General features: G+C 42.0%; 1 protein-coding gene across 5 annotated transcripts in view; it reads left to right on the top strand.

Annotated features, from left to right (window-relative positions):
- Positions 1-21,724, top strand: part of drosha (drosha ribonuclease III) — a 134,690-nt gene extending 112,966 nt beyond the window's left edge. For 3 of the 5 annotated variants that reach the window (XM_040044229.1, XM_040044228.1, XM_040044227.1), the window contains 5 exons: positions 1,039-1,121; positions 2,652-2,755; positions 6,296-6,388; positions 7,377-7,423; positions 21,086-21,724. In XM_040044229.1, the coding sequence (XP_039900163.1) occupies positions 1,039-1,121; positions 2,652-2,755; positions 6,296-6,388; positions 7,377-7,423; positions 21,086-21,216 (458 nt within the window). In that variant the 3' untranslated portion in view covers positions 21,217-21,724. Of the gene's footprint in view, positions 1-1,038; positions 1,122-2,651; positions 2,756-6,295; positions 6,393-7,376; positions 7,424-21,085 lie in introns of those variants that run through there. The other 2 variants (XM_040044230.1, XM_040044231.1) reach the window with 2 other exon arrangements.
- Positions 21,725-22,437: the final 713 nt, after the last annotated feature.

Below are 22,437 nucleotides of genomic sequence, written 5' to 3'. Positions count from 1 at the left end.
TGTCCCTCAACCCTCAAGCACCTAGGTGTACATCAAATCCGATAAATTAAGCTAGAGATAACATTCACTTGATTTCAATCCTGCAATTAAAGGAAGTTCATGGTGGACTATAGGAAGGTATAAGCTGAACATGAGCGCAGGGATTTGCATGCAGAGGGAGAAAGGAAACGGAGAATTGGAGGAGACCTTTTGCGGTCCACATTAGGCCAACAGGGGGAGCAGGCAGGGACAGGAACTGTGATACAAAGGGAATAGAAAATGAGCCATTCCAGTTTGGTAGATTAAATGAGGAAAAAAAGACTAAAAAGCACTAATGTTTTTCAGGCCAGCGTTCAATAGACAGACCATAATGCATGAATCACAAAACAACACAGGGCTTCATATCATTTGCCTTTCAAATCATCCCTCAAAAGTTTGCAGCGGAGCAGAGTTGATGACACGGGAAGAGGACGCGGGGCAGCGCTGGAGATGAGTGCAGCTCTTCTGTATATGAACAGTTGTGCCCTGCAGCTACAGCGGGCCCTCACTGGCCTCCTGAAATATATTACCTATTATTTCTCTCTCATGTCCCACTGTCTTAGTCACAGGGATGAGTGAATGCAGTGGCATCTAATGGAAGGGGAAAACAAAGGGACAGCCATGAGATGAAGATGACACCCAGCACCTTCTGCTTACATTTCGGTTTTTTGTTTTTTTTTTTTGTTCTCAGAGCAGTTAGGCCGCCAGTTATTTATTCAGCTTGACATACAATTTTATCTTATATATGACATGTTTCTCTGAACTCTATGTGGCCCTTGTAGTTCCAATTTCCTGTGTGATAGAAAAGGACAGTCGGCTGCAGAGCCATCTTTTCCAATTGTTAACATTAATATCACGTCCCTCGCCGAGGGAGGCCGCTGCTCTGGTCTCTCTTCTGGTCTTTGTTAATGTTTTATTTACTACAGAAGCAGAAATGGAGCTGATTGTTAAACAAAGCAAAGCACCCACCTCCTTTTTTTTCTCGTTTAAAAAGGCGTTCTGTCTCTTTTGTTTTCGCAGCTTTCATCGCAGCTCTCTACATTGATAAAGACCTGGAGTACGTGCACACATTCATGAACGTCTGCTTTTTCCCTCGACTGAAGGTGAGTCCCTATTGATAGCTGTTCACCGCTCGCACCTGATCAATGAGCTGCTGAGCCAAGCACCTAAGAGAGAGACGGGGAACGAGCGAACCGGGGGGAGATGATGAGGAGGGGAGCTAATGGCAGGGCCCTAATGGCACTAGCATCGACGTGAGGCCTGAAGTGGTGCTTGGCTTTTGAATGCCTCTCACAATGGCGGCTTGGGTGGCTATTTTAGTCATCTTTAATGGGAATCTCAACTGCGTTGGGATGCATGCATTGGCTTGTTAATGTTAGTCGTCTGTGTTTTTCTATTGATCCGAGAAGTGCTTGAAGTTGCTGACGGTATCCACTTCTGGAGTGTTGCGAGAGCTGAATAAGTAGGCTTCAGTCAAAACTTCAATGGCAAGATGCGCGTTAGGAAGGACGGGCATTATATCCTTAAGTGCTCAAGTCTAAGTTTAGATAGAAGAGCTCAGTTTTTCCCTTTATTACCGCTGCTGCAGTGAAAAGACACAAACTGAAACCGGGCGTCCGTACACACACACACGTGCTCGTGTACGAGTTTCCCACACAGCGCGGACCTCTCCTTGTGAAGCTGCTGCAGCGGTCTGATATGCCATGCTAATTGCTGTCTTGGTGTGCCTCTCCAGGGAGAATCCCCAGCTCTAGAGGAGCTGAGCTTTGCGTCATGGTCGCTGCAAGAGAGCACCTCATTTCCACTTCCAAGAGAAAAGTTGTGAAACAGCCAGCATGTCTCCTTACATAGCCCTCTGGAAACCACAGTGTTGCAAACTGTGCTGCTTCATCCAATTTAGATGGAAATAGAGAAGCAAAACCGGGAACATAAATCCTTTCCTTATGTTCGCAGTTTTTTTTCTTCTTCCCTCCATTATGCATGTTAAGGTGTTTGCATGAGAGTGAATGCATCACCGCACTCGAAATGTACAAGAGGTAGGCTATAAGCTACAGCCAAATTTCTCAGCCTTCAGCGAAAGGAGTGTGGATGCCCCCCGGAGAGAGGAAAACCGGAAAGGAGGAAGAAGGGGAAGCAAAGCACGAAAGCAAGAACAGTAGAGATGGAGGGGCTGCGAGGGAGCTGCAAAGCGAGAGAGAAGCAGAAGCACTCTTTGTAGAAAATTAATAGGAGCAGACAGTTCTGGATTCAAAGTCTGCCTTTTTATGACAAGGCTGCTTCCCTGTTAATGGAAGGGCTTTTAGAAGTCCCCCTTGGATAAGAGAAATGTATCAGAGCTGCACACCTGGGAGACTCCCAGACGCTCTTTATTTCTGGCCGGGGATTGGCTTTTGTCTTAAGTAGCCTGTGATTTGTGCTCACCGCCAAGACATAGATGGAGAGCCAGTCAGAGAGAGCGCAAATAAGTCCAAAAGGGGGTAAAAGCTTGGAGATGGCAGGAATGAAATAAAAGCATGAAGGAGTGAAGGAGAACGGTTGTAACTGCAGTTCATTTTCATTGTTTCTGATTCTTTGAAATGAGTGGGTGAAGAGAGATAGTTTGGTCACAAGTGTGTGTTGTTTGTGTGTTGCAGGAGTTCATTCTGAACCAGGACTGGAACGACCCCAAGTCTCAGCTGCAGCAGTGTTGTTTGACCCTGAGAACGGAGGGCAAGGAGCCTGATATCCCACTCTACAAGTAAGGCCACCATATTACCGAGGCTTGCATAAATTTCTTTCGGCATTATCTAGAAGTGCCAGTGTGTGATTAGAGGTTAGTCTTTTGTGCTTAGTTTATATTTAAATACAAACTAAACAGTTGTAATTTCTTGGCCCCATCAGGCAAGTTTCTTACCTGAAAGCCACACTCTTCATTGACATAAACCATACAACAGAGACAACTGTTCAACTCGAGGCTTCATCATAGTGGCAATTCAGTACGGAATCAATAAAGTTAAGAATTCTACTAATGTCAAGAATCAAACAGCTCCTAGAACTTCAAAAACTTTATCAAAAACTTCACATGGGCACAAAAACAAACAATAAAACTCTTGAGAAAACAAGCTAAAGCTAATTCAGATACCTAAAACATGGTTTTGAATTTCATTTTGGCTATTTTGTAACTTTAGCTAATGAAGTAATTATCCAATAGTGATTTATTACCTAACCAACCCCTGGGAGTTAGCCCAACTAGCTACTCAACATGGTTTGCACATTTGTCTAACAAGTAAAAGTCCCTCAGTGTGATTCTGGGAGGCACAAATCAAACAGTACCGAGCTGCCTGCTGTGGAGGACTCCTTGTGAATAAGGGAGCAGCTAAAAATAGCTTTGAATTCATTCAACTTAACATCTGGTTAAGCTAGGTTGTTAGCATCCAGCCTGGTTCACAGGCAAGCTAACATTACCTACCAAGATACTGAAAAAAGACAGCTACCTAACTTAGCAAAGTACATAATATCAGCTAATTCAACCAAAGTGCTCATTAAATAGCCATTCATTGTAAAATGTCTTTATCAGCAAATGTTATAAAACACAACAGAGTCACACAGCTTGCTAACCGTAACTTGCCTGCTAACGAATTTAATTGTTTGCAGACTACTGAGCGGATTCTGGGTGGCTAACTTGCCGAATTTACATTTATGTCTAAACATAGCTTTCTGCAGAACTAGCAGAAAGCAGTGCAGCAAGGGTATCCTTTCTCCCTTTTTTGTGCTTTTCTTTTGTAAATACTGTTTTGGTCATTGCTTCTTTATGCTTAGAATTGTAGGCACACATGGTCAAGGATTTTTATCTTCATCTTTAACTCCGCTCTAACTGATTAAACACTACTTCACGCTATTTAAGCTATTTGGCCATTCATTTTTTCAGAGCAGTTTCAAATCTTCTATGGCTTATATACAGTGATGAATCCTTTAACTTTTTATATAGCTGCATATTTCGATTAATGTAGTAGCCATTTATATTTTTGCAAGTTTTTTTTAAGCAGTCTTAAGATACATTCAAGTGCTGCCACTTACTTAAACATTTTAAGCATAAAATACATATTGAATTTGAACATGACATCTTATTAGCAATGGTAAGAAATTCAATTTTTGAGATTAAAGATCTAATCTAAGTGTGTATACACATGGTTACACCGTACACTTGATCAGTCTCTTTAGTGTGAGCCCAACTCTGCAGTCCAGAAGGGTCAGGCATCACGTGGGCTGCAGCACAAATTCAGGGAAATGAACTGGCACAAACATAATTTACAAGACTACTCGTCATCAGACTCTAAACATTTTGAACAACTGTGTAAAGGTCTTTGTTGTTGTGATGAGAAAAGATAACTAAAACGATCTCTTATTTGACAAAAAAGCCAAGGAGCAAGTGTCATTTGACAGAAAGCTTTTGAGAGCTGCCACGATGCAGTGTTTGTGTCACCACTGGAAGCTGGCAAACACAGTTTTCTCAGAACAAAAAAAAAGAAAGAGGGGGGGTCGTCTCGAGGCTCACGGGTGGTTGGAGACGGAGCGGTTCGGCGTACAATGAACTCCACAATTCAGCATCTAATCTGTCCCCTTTTCCTCCCCGTCTCTCTTCCCTTGTATTTATTTAATCGTCTTTCCAGTCCCCCGTGTTTATTATTCCATCTATCTGCCCAGCGGATGGCGATTTTTTTTTTTTTTTTTTTTGACACAGCACAGCTCTGACACCGCAATCAACACTTCCCTCCCCAAGTCCACTGCCCACAAGAACGTGAAGGAGAAACAAATAGAGCTCCTGGGTGACCTGAATTTCAACAATTCACACAGCCCCACATGTACAGGAGACACGAGCTTACATAAAACCCAGCCTCTGATGAATGGAAGGCTTCCCCTCCATCCTTGAGCGTAATTACTTCTTTCTTTCCCCTTGTTTGATGTATACACAGTAGCAGCCGGTAATATTGAGCATTCCTTTGACCACCTCGTGAGATGACCTGACCCCTGTTGGTCGATAAGCCGCACTCATACAACTTTCATAGCATTTCATGGAGCAGTTGTTCGGCGTCGAATCTGTCTTGCTCTCTGTCTTCGAAGTCTGCGGGATTTGTTTACAAGCGTCAAGGGTAGAGAAACACAGAGTGAGACTAGGGTGTGAGTTGGAAAGAAAGAGACTAAATTACCAAAAGAGGCAGGAAAGGACAGGGAAAAAAAGGAGAAGGAAAGGAGTTAATGTACCGAGCCCCCTGCTAAAGGTTCCCTGGTGAATGTGCCTGGCTGATGACAGATCGACACCTCAACCCCGCGCTCTATCACTTTCCTGTATATCTCGACACACCAGGGAGCGCACATATACACCCATCTCGCACTGTACAGAAAGTGGCCCCAGTCTGGAAGTAGCTTTTAGCATGAACGCAGCGCCAACGACTTCCCGACGGCCCCTGTAGATTTCCCTTTTATTCCGTCTCCTTTTGTGTTATTTTAGCGCCGCGATAATTCCAAGTGACACGCTCTCCCCGTCGAGATTTGGCTAAAGCAGCGCACGCAGGAGTCTTATTTGCTCGGCACATGCTTTGTGCTTCTTCATTTGTAAGCGAGAAAGGGGGCTGAATTATTGATAAAGTGTCATAAGTGACCACGTTGCATTAAAAATGGATTTGCTCTCCTGAAATAAGTAAATTGTCTGTGAATAATTTAGGTGACTCACAGCTTGGGTCTGAGATGTTTATGCTAATGTTAACATTTCAAACAACTGTCTTGTACACATGTCCCTGCAGAAATAAAACAAAGTCAACATCTGGCTCCTTCTTCTTCTTCTTCTTCTTCTTCTTTTTTAAATGAGGTACATCTGTAAATTACTTCAGTGATAGTCTCTTGTCATCGCTCCCTCTTTAGCGTTTTCATTGTTTACCCTTCTAGCGCGCCAAAGACTCGCAGGTCTCTCAAAGACTGTTGTCACTCTTTTATTTCTGTTCCTCTCTCAACGTGTCACTTATTTATTTATTTATATATTTCCCCACACTCCTCTTCAGATCTAGGTGTCAGAAGATGAGTGCGGGGACTTTGGGAGGCTTTAAAAATTGTTTATGTGTCCCTCAGATGGATTGCGCGCCTTCTCAAAGAGCGCTCTTTAGTCGAATTACATTTGTTCCAATTCAAAACTTTTTTTTTTTTTTTGTATTTCTCTGAAGGACTGTGTCCCCGAGTGTCCTTGTGCTTCTCTTTTTCTTATTATTCCTAAACTCTGCCCTCCTTCCTCTGTTGGATTTTGCAGGACCTTGCAGACGGTGGGGCCGTCGCACGCGCGCATTTACACCGTCGCCGTGTATTTCAAAGGAGAGCGAATCGGCTGTGGCAAAGGCCCAAGGTGAGTAAGATGGTACAATATAATAAGACACAAACAAGACAAGGCGTTCTCCTTCTCAATGCACCGCTAATGGGCTCCAGAATAATGGCTGCACTTTATTGATGGTGTTTATTATAGCAATTAAGCTCTGGCTGGCCTATTTTATTGCGAGAGACATTATGCATCATGAAAATGAATCGATCCGTTATCGATCCGATGTAAATTCTGTTATGGAAATATCACTTTGTGCCGAGGAGAGCTTGACGAGGCGGCGCTGCTGCTGGGGCTGTGTTTAGGTCTACCTGAGCTATTGTGTTCACACATTATATCTATTTATTTTTATTATAACCCCCCCTTCAGTGTTGAGTTGCACACCTTTTGTGTGTGTTCGCATATTCATGCTTTTGTAAAGTAAAGAAAGTGAATCTCTGCGCCGAGGCCTTTTCAGGGTTGGAGGGGTTGACGATAAAGCTGCAGCTGAGCCTGCGAGAAATGAAACTTAAATCCATCAAACATCTTTCGCCCTCCCCCCCACACACACATGTGAAAATCCCCTCCACGACCCCCTACTTGAAACCGCTCTCTCTTGCACTAAGCTGGCGATAAGTTTGTCCCTTCCACAGAATCTTTGGCAGCTTACTGTTTTTGTATTTACATGACTTAAGCTCCCAGCCACCTCCACTGCTGGGCTATGATCACACACCACATAATATATACGGAGGGGACGGTGAATTGCAGGAGTAAACAGTGCCCAGCGTAGAGCCGCCGATAGGCTTACCTTTTGGAAATGCGTGCACCGTGTTACCTGAGATTGTTAGCGAAGAAGGGCTCCTTGGAAAACAAATATAATGCACTTTTGATAATCCTCTCAATATTGGTTGTGGGGTATTTTTCTCTTCTTCTTCTTTTTTGACAGGAATTCAAAAAAAAGGACATTTTAAATATGCTAAAGACCTTTTTCTCTCTCTTTCTCTGTCTCCTTTTCTTTAAAAAAATATTTCTAATCTAGCATCCAACAGGCAGAAATGGGAGCTGCGATGGATGCGCTCGAAAAATGTGAGTTGTTCGGCAACAAAGACCTCTCCTCGCCACACACACATAAACGTTTTCGCACTTTAAGCCCTTCACATGCTTTGCCTCAGTGTTGAATATTAGCTTTGGCTGTACAGTATGCAAGATGGCTGGCAGAGAGCTGTGGCCTGACCAGCCGGTTGGCTGCAACATATAGGACATTAGGTTGTTTGAAGTGCTAGCCCAGAGCACAGGCATGGGGCCTAGCCAGAGATGGAGAAGCAATAAAACAAAGACGGGGGAAGCTAAGCATCCTCGACCACGTCGATCATCCCCGGGGGACGGCGGCAAGTTTGTTTCGAGAGCCATGCAAAGTTTGCATTTTTTTTTTAAATGTTGTTTTCAAGCGCTTTTTAGAGACCACGAGAGCGAGGCTGCACACTCTGCTCCGCTCTCTTATGCTCAGCGCTCCTCTTCAGATTTGAAGGAGTGCAGCTGACGCGTCCCCCCTACGTGCTGCTTCACTCCTTGGCTGTTTTCCATCTTGTCATTGTCTTTTCATCAAACGCCACTTAAGGAAAATAGGTAACGTCTCATTCGCTGCTAAGCAAAAAATACAATTACACTGCTCTCAGAAACACATCCACGAGCCTCTTCCAACACCTCCAATTTGCTTCCTATACTCTGCATACGTACGTGGGCATAATAACCTCCATTAAACTGAGAGTGGAAAGAGTTTGGTTGTAATGTTTGGACCAGGTTCAGTTGCTATCTGTGTGACCACATTAATCAAATGTACAATTTGTTCTTTACTCAACTAATTAGCTGGAGGTGAACACAAATGGCTTTGTTGGAACAGGCCTGTGGAACTTGCAGAGGGCAGAAAGGTCAAACTTTGATTTCATTTGGCTTCTAAATGAGGCCTCCAGCCACTTGTGATTGATACTGTTTGCGCACCCATGCTTTAGCTTTTTATGAAACATTAGCATTAGTGTGTTATTATTTAAAGCCACTCTCTCAGCCTCCCTCTCTCCCTCTGTTTTTGGCTCCCTTTCTCCCTCGCCTCCCTCCCTCCTTATCAGGGGGCGTAGTTCAGAGCACACAGTCTCTCTCCTGTGTCATCCTCCCTCCCTTAATTCCACCCGTTTCCTCTCCCCAGTGTACACCTCTGTCACCATGATTGATAGACGCTCATTCCTAGTAAATGAACATTTCCCCCCTCATAAATTGCTGTTTCATGTGACTAGATTAGCAATGCCTTTTAAAAGGTCAGGTAATTTAAAATCATCTCTTCAAGTCTTCCTTCCTTTGGCGCAAAAAAAAGCTTCCAGTTCTAGAGCTTTGTTTGACTTTGCGCCGTCACTTCATTTAAACCCACTAATTTACAAGTCAGCCGTCAGCTTGATGTACTCTCTGCTCACACCCGACCTGTCTGTTATGTTACTCTGAGCAGTTTTTAAGAACCTTTACAGAACTCTGCAGAGATCTTGAGCCACCTCTCATTTTATATTTTGTTTGCAAAATGGCATGGAATATTTGGTATCACTGCCCTTATTTTTCAGCATAGCTCAAACTCTCTTAGACAGAGTTCTTCAAGTAGTCTTCAGGAATAGTTCTGTGGGATTGTTGAAGGACATTCAAAGCTCTTCTTTGGATGATGGCTGCCTTTTGTTCGGTTCTCTGTCGAGATGACAGCACACTGCATCAGTAATGTTGAGGTCTTGGTTCTGGGGTGGCCAATAGATGATGCTCCATTGTGTGTTTTCCTGTTTGAGCATGATTTTACAGCATCATCAGTGTGTTTGGGATCTTTTTCATGCCTAAACACAAAGCTGTTGCCAATCAAATGCTTTCCATATGCTATTGAACGGTGGATCAAAATCTGATTGTTCTTTGTCGTGCTCATAATTTCATTAGTTTTGACAAAAGCCCAACACCACTGGCTGAAACGCAGGCCCAAACCATGACAGATCCTCCACTGTGTTTTACACATTACTGTAAACCAGCGGTCCCCAACCCCCAGGCCACGGCCCGGTACCGGTCCATGAGTCGTTTGGTACCAGGGCGCAAGAGTTGAGGCTCAGGTGTGAAATTTATGGTTTTCAGGGTTTTTATCGCTAACTCGGTTTCCCTGGGTCTTTTCCCGTGTTGTAGTTGCGTGTCTTATTTTGAAAGAAATATTTACGCATTACCATAGCAACCAGAGAGCATTAAGGGGCGGAGAGGAGGATGTTACTCTCAATGTTGTTGGTGCATTTCAGGAGGACGCTGCTAATAAAGTTATTAGTTATTAGACCATCACTCCATCAGACCTGTTTCCACTGATTTTCAGTCCAGCTCTTGTGTAATTTGGCATACCTCAGTCTTTTCTCTCTGCTTCCTTTCCTTAAGAATGACTTTGTGACATTCTGATGTACATTCTGAATCTTTTCTCATTTCTTAAGGACATGACTTTCAGCTACTGCTCATCTGCTGTAGATGGGTTTTTTTATGCCTGCCGCTTCTTCTTTTGTCCTCCACTTGTCAAGTTTCTACAAATTTTTTGGGGGGACGCTCTGCACACGATGCTGAGATATGCCAAGTTTTTAGCTAATAGCTCTTCAGGAATCACCTTGTTGGTACAAAAATACTATTTTATGCCTGTCAAACTGTGTTATCTTTGGTATTTTTCAGAGATTCGGCTAAAGAAATGGGAACAAATTGTGTTTTTGTGACAGGCTGGTAGTAACAAAGTGCCTAAAGATAAAATTTAAAATGGGTTCTTTGCTAAGTTCGCTGTTATGTGTACACAAAAAACATTCCTGTGAAAGTGGTCAGGTACAAGGCCTGGGCTGAAAATAAGTGAAAAAGCTGCCAATGTCTAAAGAAACCCTGAAGAACTGTTGCTCAAAGCAGAAGAAGCTCAGGCTCGAGACTTTTGCACAGCACTGTAGATAATAGCTGCGTTACAGGGAGGTATTCTTAATTAATTGTAGTCGTTTAAGACACGAGTTGTGAGAACTAATGTTGATGAAATGGTTTTAAAAGACCATGAATAATGAAAATCCTTGCACTTAAACCTGCCTGTAAAAACTTCAGTGAACTGTTGCTTGTTTTTAGTCCAATCGCTTCCATCTTTCACAGATAAGCCTCATTAATTAAAGGTCATATTTATTTCAAATGAAATACAGTGTGCTGATCATTCCTTATTATTCATAACTTAGTGTTCAGGCTTAAAGGAATCACTTTGGTATTGGAAATCATAGAGAAAATTCATTAATTCCATTGTTGAACATCTTTTTGTTAAGCTAAATATGCAAGGTCAGTCAGCAGGGTTCAAACACACTTTGAAGGATTTGTGTGTCTCCTGACCATGAGCTTGTATAATGAGACTGGAGCTCATCTGCTGCAGAACCGCCTGACGCATCAACTCCTATTGGAGCCGCATTGTCTCTCATGTGATTGTCAAGAGCCTCGCTTCATTTGTTCGCATAGCAAGACTAATCAAGGACATTAGCCCCGGTGTCATGTAATTCGTCATTGATTGTCTTATTGGCCCTCAGTGCAGTACTGGCTTACACCATTACTCCTCGTGTACAACAGTCCTACCTTGTGTTACTCTCGGATCGAAAACAACTCGACGCAACGTGTCAGGATTCATTTCCATGTTTTATTTAAAGCCTCCTCGAGTATCAGCAGCACTTTGAGCAGGATTGAACTTTTTGTTTCTGCTGCAGAGCTTTTCCTGCCTGACAGAATCCGCGGCTCCAGCGGTGTCAGAGAGGTGAGAGACATGGCTGTGTTCAGTCAGACAGCTCAGAGCTCATTAAAGAGACCGGGCCCCAATATTTGGTGTGTGTGCTGTCTGTAGCTGATCCGCTGGTGGCTCAGCTGATTCACATTTCATTATTTGATGGCCCGCGTTTTGACAGTCTCCTGCCTGTGTCTGTCAAGGTAGAATTAAATGTTAACCAAGGCCCAGACTGGAAGAAACATGAGTGCAAACAAATCGAGCTGAGAGCAGCCAGGTAGGCGAACGAAATCGACGTGAGGAAGGAGAGAAAGAAGGAGCCGGTGGTGCAGTGTTTCTGAGGCCCTGGGGCTCCATGCACCATGCACCGTTAGGTCTAAGGCGACATCAAATATACATGGAAACGGCTTAAGCATTTATCATTCATCCTTACAGATAGTACAGTGCCTGTTTAAAGTCTCCCATCTCTCTATGGCTCAGCCCCTCCCATTCGCTTTTTTTCCCAGCTTCCTCACAGCTGCTTGTTTCTCAAACAATACGGTATCTGTTAAATAAGAGTAGGAGCCTCAATCTGCCTAGTAGCTGGAAGGGGAGCTGCATTCTTTCTTTAGCTCTCTCTAAAACCCTTAATCTCTTGATAAAAGCACTGGATGGAAAGAGGCAAAGTAAAGTACAGTATGCAGGATCTCCATTCACTGGCTTGAATCTTTTGTTTGGCCTTTGGCACGATGGGAAAATCCCTTCATCAGCACCGCTATACAGGCACACTATTGGCTTGTTGACTGATGTTGTGCGTGTGAGCTGTAGGTGATGGACTCGGTCTATTGTGCCTGAGCTGAATGGTGATAGACCAGTGTATGTTCTTGAGCTCTTAAACGGGAGCTGATCTCTCATCACAGATTCTACCTCCAGCTGTTTATATTTAAAAAAGGAAGCCAGTGCAGAAGTGCTTTAAAGCTGCATTTTTCTCTAATGACCAGCAGAGGGTGACTCCTTTAGGTAAGTCCAGTTCTGTGGAAATCTATGGAGAAACTGCCTCGACACCCTTAGTCTGTGGTGTCAGTAAACATGGTCTCAGTCAGTAGTTTTCTGTCTTATTGAATCATAGGGCGTCAGCGCATTTGAGTTTCAATTTTCTCAATTTTGATATTCGGCCAGTGAAATCACATTTTACTAGAAAGGAAGGAACACAGTCTGGGTTAATTTCCCAAAAGGAAGCTCGGTTGACTTCTTTCTGCAGCATTTCCCTTAGAAATCCTGGGTAGACAAGTGCTGTTGCAAACAGGCATCCGTCCATCATTCCATGACAGGGTCCTCCAGACATCCTTCTACCCAGCAACACACTCCATTTCCTCCTGAGGGATTCCAAGATGTTCCGGGGGTAGACAAGATATATTATCTCCCGATCAGGTTCTGGGGCTACCCCGAGGGTGTCCTTATACACCGGGGATACAACAAGGAGGCGCCCAGTTGACTTCCTAATCAGATGCCACCTTGAGCAGCAGCTCTACTCCAACATCCTCACCTGTTCTCTAAGGATGAGCCCAGCTTCTTGAGAGCAAACTCATTTGCCAGCTTATATTCATGACCTTTCTCTTGCAGTCATTCTCCTATGGTCAAGAGATCTGGGTGAAGTTGGAATATAGATATATGGCTAATATGAAAGCTCCACCTTTTGGCCAGCTCTTTTTACCATGAGCAGTTCACTGTTTTTACCTTCCCATCACTCATTAAAAGATCCCAAGATCCTTAAACTCTCTCACATGGGAAATCCTATCTCCACCAGTCCAGAGGAGGCACCGAGAGTCGCAGGTGCTGACTGTTATCTTGACAGGTTTGCACTCTGCTGCAAACCAGTGCAGGCTGAAGGTCGATGAATCCAACAGAACCACATCAGATGCTTTCTGAGGCAGCCCGTTCTCACTCCCGAGGCGTAATATAATGACGATTTGTCAAGTCCCGCAGCATTCCTGAGGAACGCCGGGTTCTTATAACTATGCGCCGGGTCATGGATGAAATCCAGTAGAATGACGGTCCCGCTGTAATGCACGTTCCAGCCATGTATTCCAGCCCTAACCCTAACCTTATTGCTAACCTTAACCAGCATTTTAATGACGTTAGTGTTTTCCAACGCGATTTAAGTAAAACGAACGTACATGTGTAGATTCATTCCAAACGGTTTTCATGTTTCCTCGTTTTTCTGATCTCGTATCTAGGGATGTGTTGGGTTCAATGCAATGAACATTAATGGAATCATAATTTTTATGTAAGTATTTTGGGTGTCTAATGGTGTTCAACTGTAAAAGTTAAAGCCAAGGATAACGGTACAGGTGATGGGCTCAGTCGGCTCTGTCAATTGTGAAGTCGTGTCACAGCCTTAAACTTTGGCTGAATAGTGAATGCTGAAGCGAAAGGACTAAAGAGGGAGCTGATCTCTCATCACAGATTCCACATCCAGCTGCTCGTCTCAGCACTGCTGCTGGTGGGCACAACAGAGCGCGTTGTTGTGCAGGCCCCCCAACTGCCAGTTCTGCACCTGAATCTCAAGACTGCAAACCTCCATCCTTGAGAGAAATTACTATGTTGTCAATTAACAAAAAACCTGTGCGGAGCGAAGTGTAATAACACTTTAACCAAAGCTAATCAGCATGCAAAGAGCACCGTTTCTCAAAGGTGCTTTTCTGCAGAACGCCGGACGGCTGAGAATTCACAATATGCTTTTGTGATGCCCAACACAGGCTGAAATGAAAAGGCTTGTGTATCCTTAGCAACCATATTCTTTGACGATTGCTCTTGTGCTGCATGTTAAACAATGTAAATGGCCAAATTTTTATTTATTTTTTTCCTCTCGAGTGGGTTATTCTCAAGTCATCTCCTAGGGAAAAATGCCGCTGATTTCCATATTTTAACTGCAATATGTAGTTTTCTCTCCGAGGCTCACCAAGTGTTGCTTACTCACCGAAAGCATATTGAAATAGACTGTGTGTTTCTGTGTGTTCATGCATGTGTGTGTTTCTTTCAGCATGCTTTTTTTTTTTTTTTTTGCTCAGTGTTCTTTCTTCAGGATTTTTTTCCTTCTCTCTTTTTTTTAATAGGATATTGCTCTTATCACACGCTTTCCTCTCTGTTGCCATAATGACAAATTATAGTGTTGCAAGGGGAAGAATACATTATCCTTTTCCATTCACAAGCCGGACACATATTATATGGAAATTGCAGGGGGGGGGTTGGCAGTGGTTCATTGCCATAGTAGGTTCTTGAATTTTGATTACAAGAACTGGTTGAGGACGACCAAAGCACTGCATGGCCTTTACTCGCTCATGGCTAATTCCTCCTGGCAATCAGTTGTAGAATTTGCTGTTCTGAAGCCCTGGCTAAGGCCAACTATGCTTTATTCCATAAACTGACAGGAAAAAAGAAAACTACTTCACAGCTCTCTAGAGAGCTCAAGGTGACATCTTTAAAATATTTCATATGCCTAAACAACTCTCCAAAGAATTTAAATTAAATTGAAAGGCAACCTAAGCCTTGCATGTAGGAGGCTGGAAATCCTTTCAAAACATCTGAATGCACAACACTTTTTCTCTTCTCTTTTTTTCAACATTAGAGGGGACATTCTTCAACGTGAAACCCTTTCATGGTTTTCGAATTACTGATTATCAGCGCCAAAGTGGAGGTTAAAAGCAACACAGATGGTTAATGTGTCCCAGCAACATGTGAGAAACATTTTCACTTGTGCTCCTGTGGTTTATCTTTGCAGCCGTGGTCATGGGTCTGCAGCAGTAGGACGGCAGCTTTTTGCAGAAAACACAAATCCACAGCAGATAGTCGAGTAGTTGTCTAAAACCCTAAGGCGCCATGTTATCAGCTGTGAGTTCACTGTCTGGACAATAGAAATAATTAAATTTTCACATTTATTGGGGGATAATGTACATTATCTACTCATGATACAGCTCCTAAGTATTTAAGACACTGCCGTATTTTCTGTTGTTTGGCTCTGTACTGAAGCACACTGGATTTTTAAATAACATGGTCTGAGGTAAAACACGAATCCTACAGATGCTTAGAAAGCCTTCAAAGATATTACATCGCTGAATTGCTTAAGTTAAAAAAGCATGAGCCAATCAATGAATACCTCTTCCATCTTTATTACGCAAATCCTAACAGCAGAACCAAAACACTCATTTTGTTTTGTGGTCGGGACCTTCAGAGCAAATGCAGTCTCTGCTAGCAAGCATGCAAATTCAATGAAAATTAGCTATTAAATTCAGATTTTGCATCAGTGGCAGAAACCAATACCTATTAAAATGTAAAAGGTATGTTGTTTGCATGCAGCTCTAGCAAAGTAAACCTTATCAGCAAGCTTGTACCATTTGGGACGTGTTGTTTTAATGTTTAACAAGAGCCTGACACAAGGCGATGAGACCTATCAAACTATCAAATAAACCATCAAGAAATTGATGTGTTTCTGCTTCCATGTTTGTTATTCTAAAGCTGGTCTTGAGATTTCATACTGTCATAATTTTAAAAGGTCTTTTGCATTATCTTAAGCAGTAGGAACCATGTAAAAGGGCTGAATTGTAGCTTGATGTTGATGATTCTTGTGTCCATCTTGGGCAAACAGGCTAGGAGAATATTATTTTATATGAAGTTCTTGTTTTTTGAAGACCCAGCATTGAGAATTTGAAAAGCTGTCGTTTTGTTAGTGGTGTGTTTAGACCTGCAGCATAGTAAAGTTTTCTATTCAAAGGCACAAATCGACTTGGGGCAAAAGGAGCCGAATATGCATCCGTGCAAGTTCAATATATTTCACCTTTAGTGTTGTGATAGCATATCAGATGAGATTCTCCTGTAGATTGTGGATTTTACTGAGACCACCCACTATCTGCAAGCTTATTGTCGCCCTTTAAAGGAAGCTGAAGGTGTATATTCAACTTTGAGAAAAACAAAATAGAGGACTTGAAGAAAAGTAAGGGGAAACTGTAAGATTTCCTTAGAAGTTCTGGAAATATCCTCCCGTGAACCAATTCCAAGTATTGATTGTACTTTGGAAGGAAGTAATTCTTCCATTGGCTGTTAGGGGCTAATAATAGCGGATTTCAAAATGGTCCAGAAACCCATGAGATGAAACTTCACTTCACATTTGTTCTGATGCGCCATAAGACTACTCAGACATCAAGAAAGACCTTAAGAACTACAGTAGATTTTCACCAGATACCTGCAGTTCTTTCCAGTGTCATATTTATAGCTAAAAGTGTTTCTATATTAACTCGTATTTCCAACATGCAGGTGTACAAATGGCTGATGAATAAAAGAATAATCTAAACCTTTTACTGTATCTCCTTTAACCTTCAGCTCAAGTTTATCATGACTTAAATGTGTCTCAGCGTAAATACCAAGTCCTATTCACGAGTTCTGAAAAGACTATAGAAAGCATTTAGAAATGATGTTGTGCAATGTGGTCTCTGGAAATGGAAAGAGTGAAATGCATTAAATTAATGGGTTTTTGCTTCCCTTTTTTCCCCTTAAACATATTTCATCTTCAAACTCTTTGTCTGCTCATTGCATTAGTAATCTAATGCTTCTATCAACAATTCAGGTTTTACATTGGAGAGGCTGTTAGTTATTAAACAGGCTATTCAGTTTGGCCTTAAAATGAACCTGTGACCTCTTTCTGTTCTGTTTGTTCAGAGGCTGTTTTACTTGGCGCAGTGGTTGTCCTAACAGTTGGCATAATCTGGCCTAGATGACCTGGTAGACCAGGCAACACACTAGCAAAAAAGAGGTTCATTAAAACTTCATACACCTGGGCCTTGAAATGTAGAAAGTCTTTCACTTGTAGATTGAAAAATGGAAAAAGAAAGTATGGTCTTACATGAAAGGAAAACCATAACCCTTGACTCTTACATTGAGCGGATCTAGTTGCTGTGGAAGGTCGTGGTTTGGGTCCACTTGTCCCCTTTAGAGGCAAGATCAATACAGCTCAATACTAAGTTATCCCGAGTGCTCTCCAGATGACAAAGCACGTATATCTTGGGATGGGATACCTTTTATTCATGAGGTACTGGCAGAAAAAAATAAATAAAAGTTGGACACAGCTTCCATAATATCTCCCACTGCTTATAGGCTCTGCATTCTGAAACAGCGTGTTGTTTTGGGGTTTGGGAGCTAGCTTGTTCATTCATTACAGGTAAGTTCTCACTTCTGGCCAACATATTTTTGGGGGGGTTTGGAGCCAGCAAAATGGTTTTAGCTGCCAAAACCCTTAATTAAAGCTTAAAAATGCAGAGCCTGAGGTTACTGGTTACTGGTAATTATGTTCATTTATTCTGCCTGTTAGTGTAACTTGGTTTTGTAGCCAGTCTGACTGCTTTGTTTTTGTTACTTCATGTTGGCTTCAGTCCTAGAGATTGGTGGTTGGGAATAAAGGTTCACTGAATGGTTCGATGATTGTGAAAGTGATCTAAATCAAATGCTGCGACCTTCATAAGTCACACATCCATTCTGTCCAGTTTAACACTTATGGATGAGTTTGGATTGTTGTTTCTTTTCATCCCGAGGCATAATATACCTAGTTATGACAGATTCTACCAAAGTCTTCCTGTTATGCACAAGGTGTCCTCTGGCATCAAGTGGTAATGGCTCCATTTCCAAGACCTGCAAATTCCACATTAGGAGATTGGAGGGATGGTGCTAAGCTGTGATTGGTGACAAGCCCAAACCTAGCCTAGCTTCAAGATTTGGAAAATCAGTGCCACATTAAAGGAAAAAAAAAACTCTCTGCAGTTTTTCATCCATTTGTATGAATCCAAATTTATGAAAAATGATAACCTGATACTTGCAAAGTTCGCAGAATTGTACAAAACACACAGAGGACCTTATTTTAATGTCCTGTAAGTACAGACCATTGTGGCTCCTCTGTTTTCCCTCACAGGCTATCTTTAAAACGTTTGAGGGAAAAGGTATTGGAAGCCCAATTTGCCTGAGTTTGCATGGTCATGATCAGTGACTGGAAAAACTGCACAGTCAAATGTGTGTCTCAGCGAGTAGACACAAACCACCGGGCAGCTGTCATGCATGCTGTTTTAAATTGAAGTTTGCAGTGGGCAGGCACAGTAATGTAAACACTTAATGGGAAATTACCTGAGCAGTGAATATTAAAATTACAAACGGTGCTGCTTGGCATGAAAACTGAGGAAAGTTGCTTCTTTCAAGACGACACTGGTGCACCAAATAAGGTGTTTTCAATATTTTTAAACGAGTCACTGCTCTGTTATGTGCTTAAATCATTTTAACTGAAGGGAAAATGTATTAACAATAAGTAAAATAATCTCTCCTAAGTATGCCAATATGATCTCATTCCAGTTTGTCCAATGTGAGTTTTTGTTAGTACTCTGAGAAGAAGTTAATTACCTTTCTTGAGCAGACAAAATAAACTGTCAGCTGCCACTTTCTGAAATTGTAACAGGCATTTTTTGTCACCTTTGAAAAATCTACTCAAATGTCTGAAACATGAAGAGAAAAAGCTCACGTAAGTAGCTTAAAAAAAGGAATGCATCACTTTTGTTCATTAGCTAGTGAGTTTGACATTTTGATGCTAGACTCACTAGCTTGACATTGGCCTCTCTTCTTTTAAATTACTTTATTCTCATCTTGATTCTTTGATTCTTATTTTGATTGCTCCTACAGCTCTTGTGAAATTCCAACCAACACGAAGACATGTTTTTGATTCGTTTTTTAAAGTAACTGATGTTTCAGTTGTTTTTCCCACAACTTTTTCATCTTTCACAACCATCCAAAGCTCCAAGATTGCAAATCCGAAGGAATTTTAATCGATTTTGACTGTCTTTCGTGTCATTTTCAGCACTGGATGGAAAAAAAATGAACTGGGTATCTGAGGCATGCAAAACTAGTTGCTTCTACCTGTGTGATTTCTGTAACGTTATTTATACTATTATCTTCGTAGTACTTACACAACCTTTGCTACAAAGTTCCTATCCACCATTGCCTGCTGTATTCTTGGGTTGTGTGATCTGCAAAACAAGCCCAAATCTTCACCCCTCCACCACCGTGCTTGACAGTTGGTATTACGTGTTTGTGCTGACATGTTGTGTTTGGGTTTCTCCAAAGTACAGCCAAATACCTCAACTTTGGTCTCATCTGTCCAAAGATTGTTGCAGAAGTCTTGTGGTTTGTTCATGCTGCCATGTTCTCTTTAGACAGAAGGTCCATTCCTTGAAATGCTCTATGACAGCGGTCCCCAACCTTTTTTGCACCACGGACCGGTTGTGTCCGACAATATTTTCACGGCCCGGCCTTTGTGGTGGTGTCGCGGATAAATACACCAAAATAAAACCAATACCAGTACCAAAAAAGAAGATTTATTCATAAAACATGTGAAAAGACCCAGGGAAACAGAGTTAACGATACAAATAATAATAAAAAAAACCAATAAAAACTGATAAAGCCCCTGAAAACCATAAATTTCACACCCGAGGCGCAACTCTCGCGGCCCAGTACCAAAGGACTCCAGTCCGTGGCCTGGGGGTTGGGGACCGCTGCTCTATGAGGCCTTTACTGCAGCCACCTTGAGTTGCTTCATTGAGTTGCACTGGCAGCTCTTTGGACCTCATATTGAGAGTTCATCGAAGTTCATCACTTAGAATTAACTCCAGATCTCTAATCTACTTTGTTTGTCATGAAATAACGAGGGAACAGGCCTCACCTGGCCACAAAAGTGCTTCTCAGTTACTTTAGAGCCTTGAGCCCTTGAGTTAAAGCTGAGAGTCTGCGCTTGAATGACAGCTCAATTGTTTCCTTTATAATCCACTGTGGTGGTGCATAAAGGCAAAAAAGAAAAAAGTGTCTTTGTCTAAAAACTTCCGAGCCTGAATCTAAGTTGAACCTCTTACAAATGATATTTTTAATCTCAAAGGTGTTTCTTTCCCTTAAAGGTTAAAAAGTTTAAATTAAAAAAAGGTGTAAACACTTAGTCATTGCAAAATTGATGCAGCAGAATACTTAATAAAATATTCCTTTGTGTATCCGTCACTCGGCCCCAGATATATCCGTAATCCCGTATTTGCTGCCGTTAGCCTTTTAAGCACATTCTCCCGAGTACGCCGCCTCCACATTTCACAGCTCTTAATGAAAAATATGTGACACAGAAATGTGGAAATCTTGAAACAGAAACCAATTTGCGTCTTGGTGGAGACTTTCACAGAAAGCGGTTCAGAGTGTGTCTCTGATTGACACGAGTCCTGAGCACTTCAGTTGTTGTGGTTCCCACTTCCTGAGCCTGGGCTCCCTGTGTGTTTCACCACATTTGGAGACGACTCGAGCCAAGTTGGCAGCGAGCAGAAAACTCAAATCAAGGCCTCAGAACTTCTCTTTAGAAACTAATGGCTGATGTAGCCAAAGCTGCAGTTTGCTGGTTGAACGCCAAATAGTAGCAGCTTTAAAAGAGGTTTCTAAACGAGCAGTTTAATATGAAAGTTTTCAAATAGACACAATTTCAAAACGTTAACAGTTTCTTTTGTCTGCTGCTTATATACCTTTAAGCTTGTATCTGTTTTTGTTTGATATTTTTCTTCCTGCTGTCACACTATGCCATCTTACTACAGATCTCATTTTCGAAATGTTCGCTTGTAATTATGTTATCAGATCTCACAGTCATTGTGCTGAAACCAAACAAGGCCTGTCTAATTCCTTGTTACTTCATCATTATTAATGAAATAACAACATGAGGGCAATTTAATTTCAATACAGCCTGCAACATTTTCGCTCATTTGACCTAAGTGACAGCATGACACATGCTATGAAAACCATAGTCAGTGCAATTTGGGAACTAAATTGCTGTCCTCACCCAGTTGGAAACTGACCTTGTCTCCTCACACCTCTGCTTCTGTGTTTCTCTCTCTTTATCTGTTCTCCTTGGTCGACTCCTGTGTTTCCCGCTCTGCCTCTCCCTGTACCAGATAACTTCCCACAGATGGCTCATCAGAAGCGCTTCATCGAGCGGAAATACAGGCAGGAGCTGAAGGAGATGAGACGAGAGCGGGAGCGGCAGGAGAAGGAAACCGAAGACTCGGAAGAGTACAGGAAGTGACAGCGCCTTCTTTGGGAGAGCCAATCAGGACCCGGGTCCACATTAGGGAGCCTTCTCTGCAGATGTTGCAGCTGTTCAGGCAAGAGCTAGCAAAACGGAGGTGCCACTAGTTGATCGTGAAGATGTAGTAAGGAAGATAGATGGGTTTTAGGTAGGGATCAACTGGGTCGAAGTGACCGTTAGCACAAATATTTGGGGGGAAACTAGCTTTGTGGCCAGTATTTTCAAAGTAAAAGTAGGACAAAGGGTAAAGGGAATTAGAAATGAAGCCTCATGCGTTCATGTTTTATGCTGTTTATCACTCCGGCTCTGTCAAAGGTGGCTTTATGTTGTTTTATGTGTATGTTAAATATAGAGTGGAACCTTTTTAAAAACAAAGCCACAGCAGGACCTCACCGTGTTACTGGCACATGGCAAAAAACACCCATTTTTTAAAATGGAGTAAGAACTGTTAAATAAACCATCAGAGCATCTATTGTAAATAAAGTTTCTGATTCTGGTCCAAAAAGTGAGATTTTCTTATTTATTTATTTTTTTGTATTAATTGTAATCCCCTCCTACTCTGATCTCTAAACCTCTAAAACAGGATGAGTCCGTTATACTCCCTCACTACAGTGTCACCATCTGTCTCACATCTGCCACTCATCCTCTAATAATCAAAATGTGATTTTTTTTTTTTCCCCCCCCTCCTCTACTCTCGTTTTAACCTCTCTCTAAATCCGATTGGCTGTCTAACAGATCTTAATTATAGATTGTCTAATTAACAATTTCCTCAGCTCAGTAGCCTCTGGATCCAGCTATTTAGCAAAAGCCGTCATATTAATAACTATCTGACGTCTAGAATCGGGTCTTTTATACTGAGATTTATTGTAGATAATAAATACGTACCTGTGAGGATGGTAGCTGTCTAGCTTACTAGCCTGTGGCTGCTGTCACATTTCAGATAAAAGTTACATTTTTCTTCATAACTAGAGGGAAGAAAGTGAAAGTGGTCCACTAGAGCTGCCACACAGATGTCTGTCAAACAATGTTATTCTGAAAGAGAAAACCTCACAGCAGCTGATTTTAGAGAGATTTGAATGTTTTATGTAAATAATAAGAACTTCTGCCAATAATTTATTATCTTACTGAGCATTTTTGGCTCATGGAAAACATAACTAAAAATTAATCATTTTCTCATTCTTAAAGGTTAAGGCTGTTCTGAATTTGTTCATATGCACA

This window comes from Simochromis diagramma, unplaced genomic scaffold, assembly GCF_900408965.1.
Source record: "Simochromis diagramma unplaced genomic scaffold, fSimDia1.1 OVJJ01000602.1, whole genome shotgun sequence".
In the NCBI taxonomy this organism is placed as follows: Eukaryota; Metazoa; Chordata; class Actinopteri; order Cichliformes; family Cichlidae; genus Simochromis; species Simochromis diagramma.
Note: the sequence above shows the minus strand (reverse complement) of the source record. Positions and strands in the feature narration are given on the sequence as shown.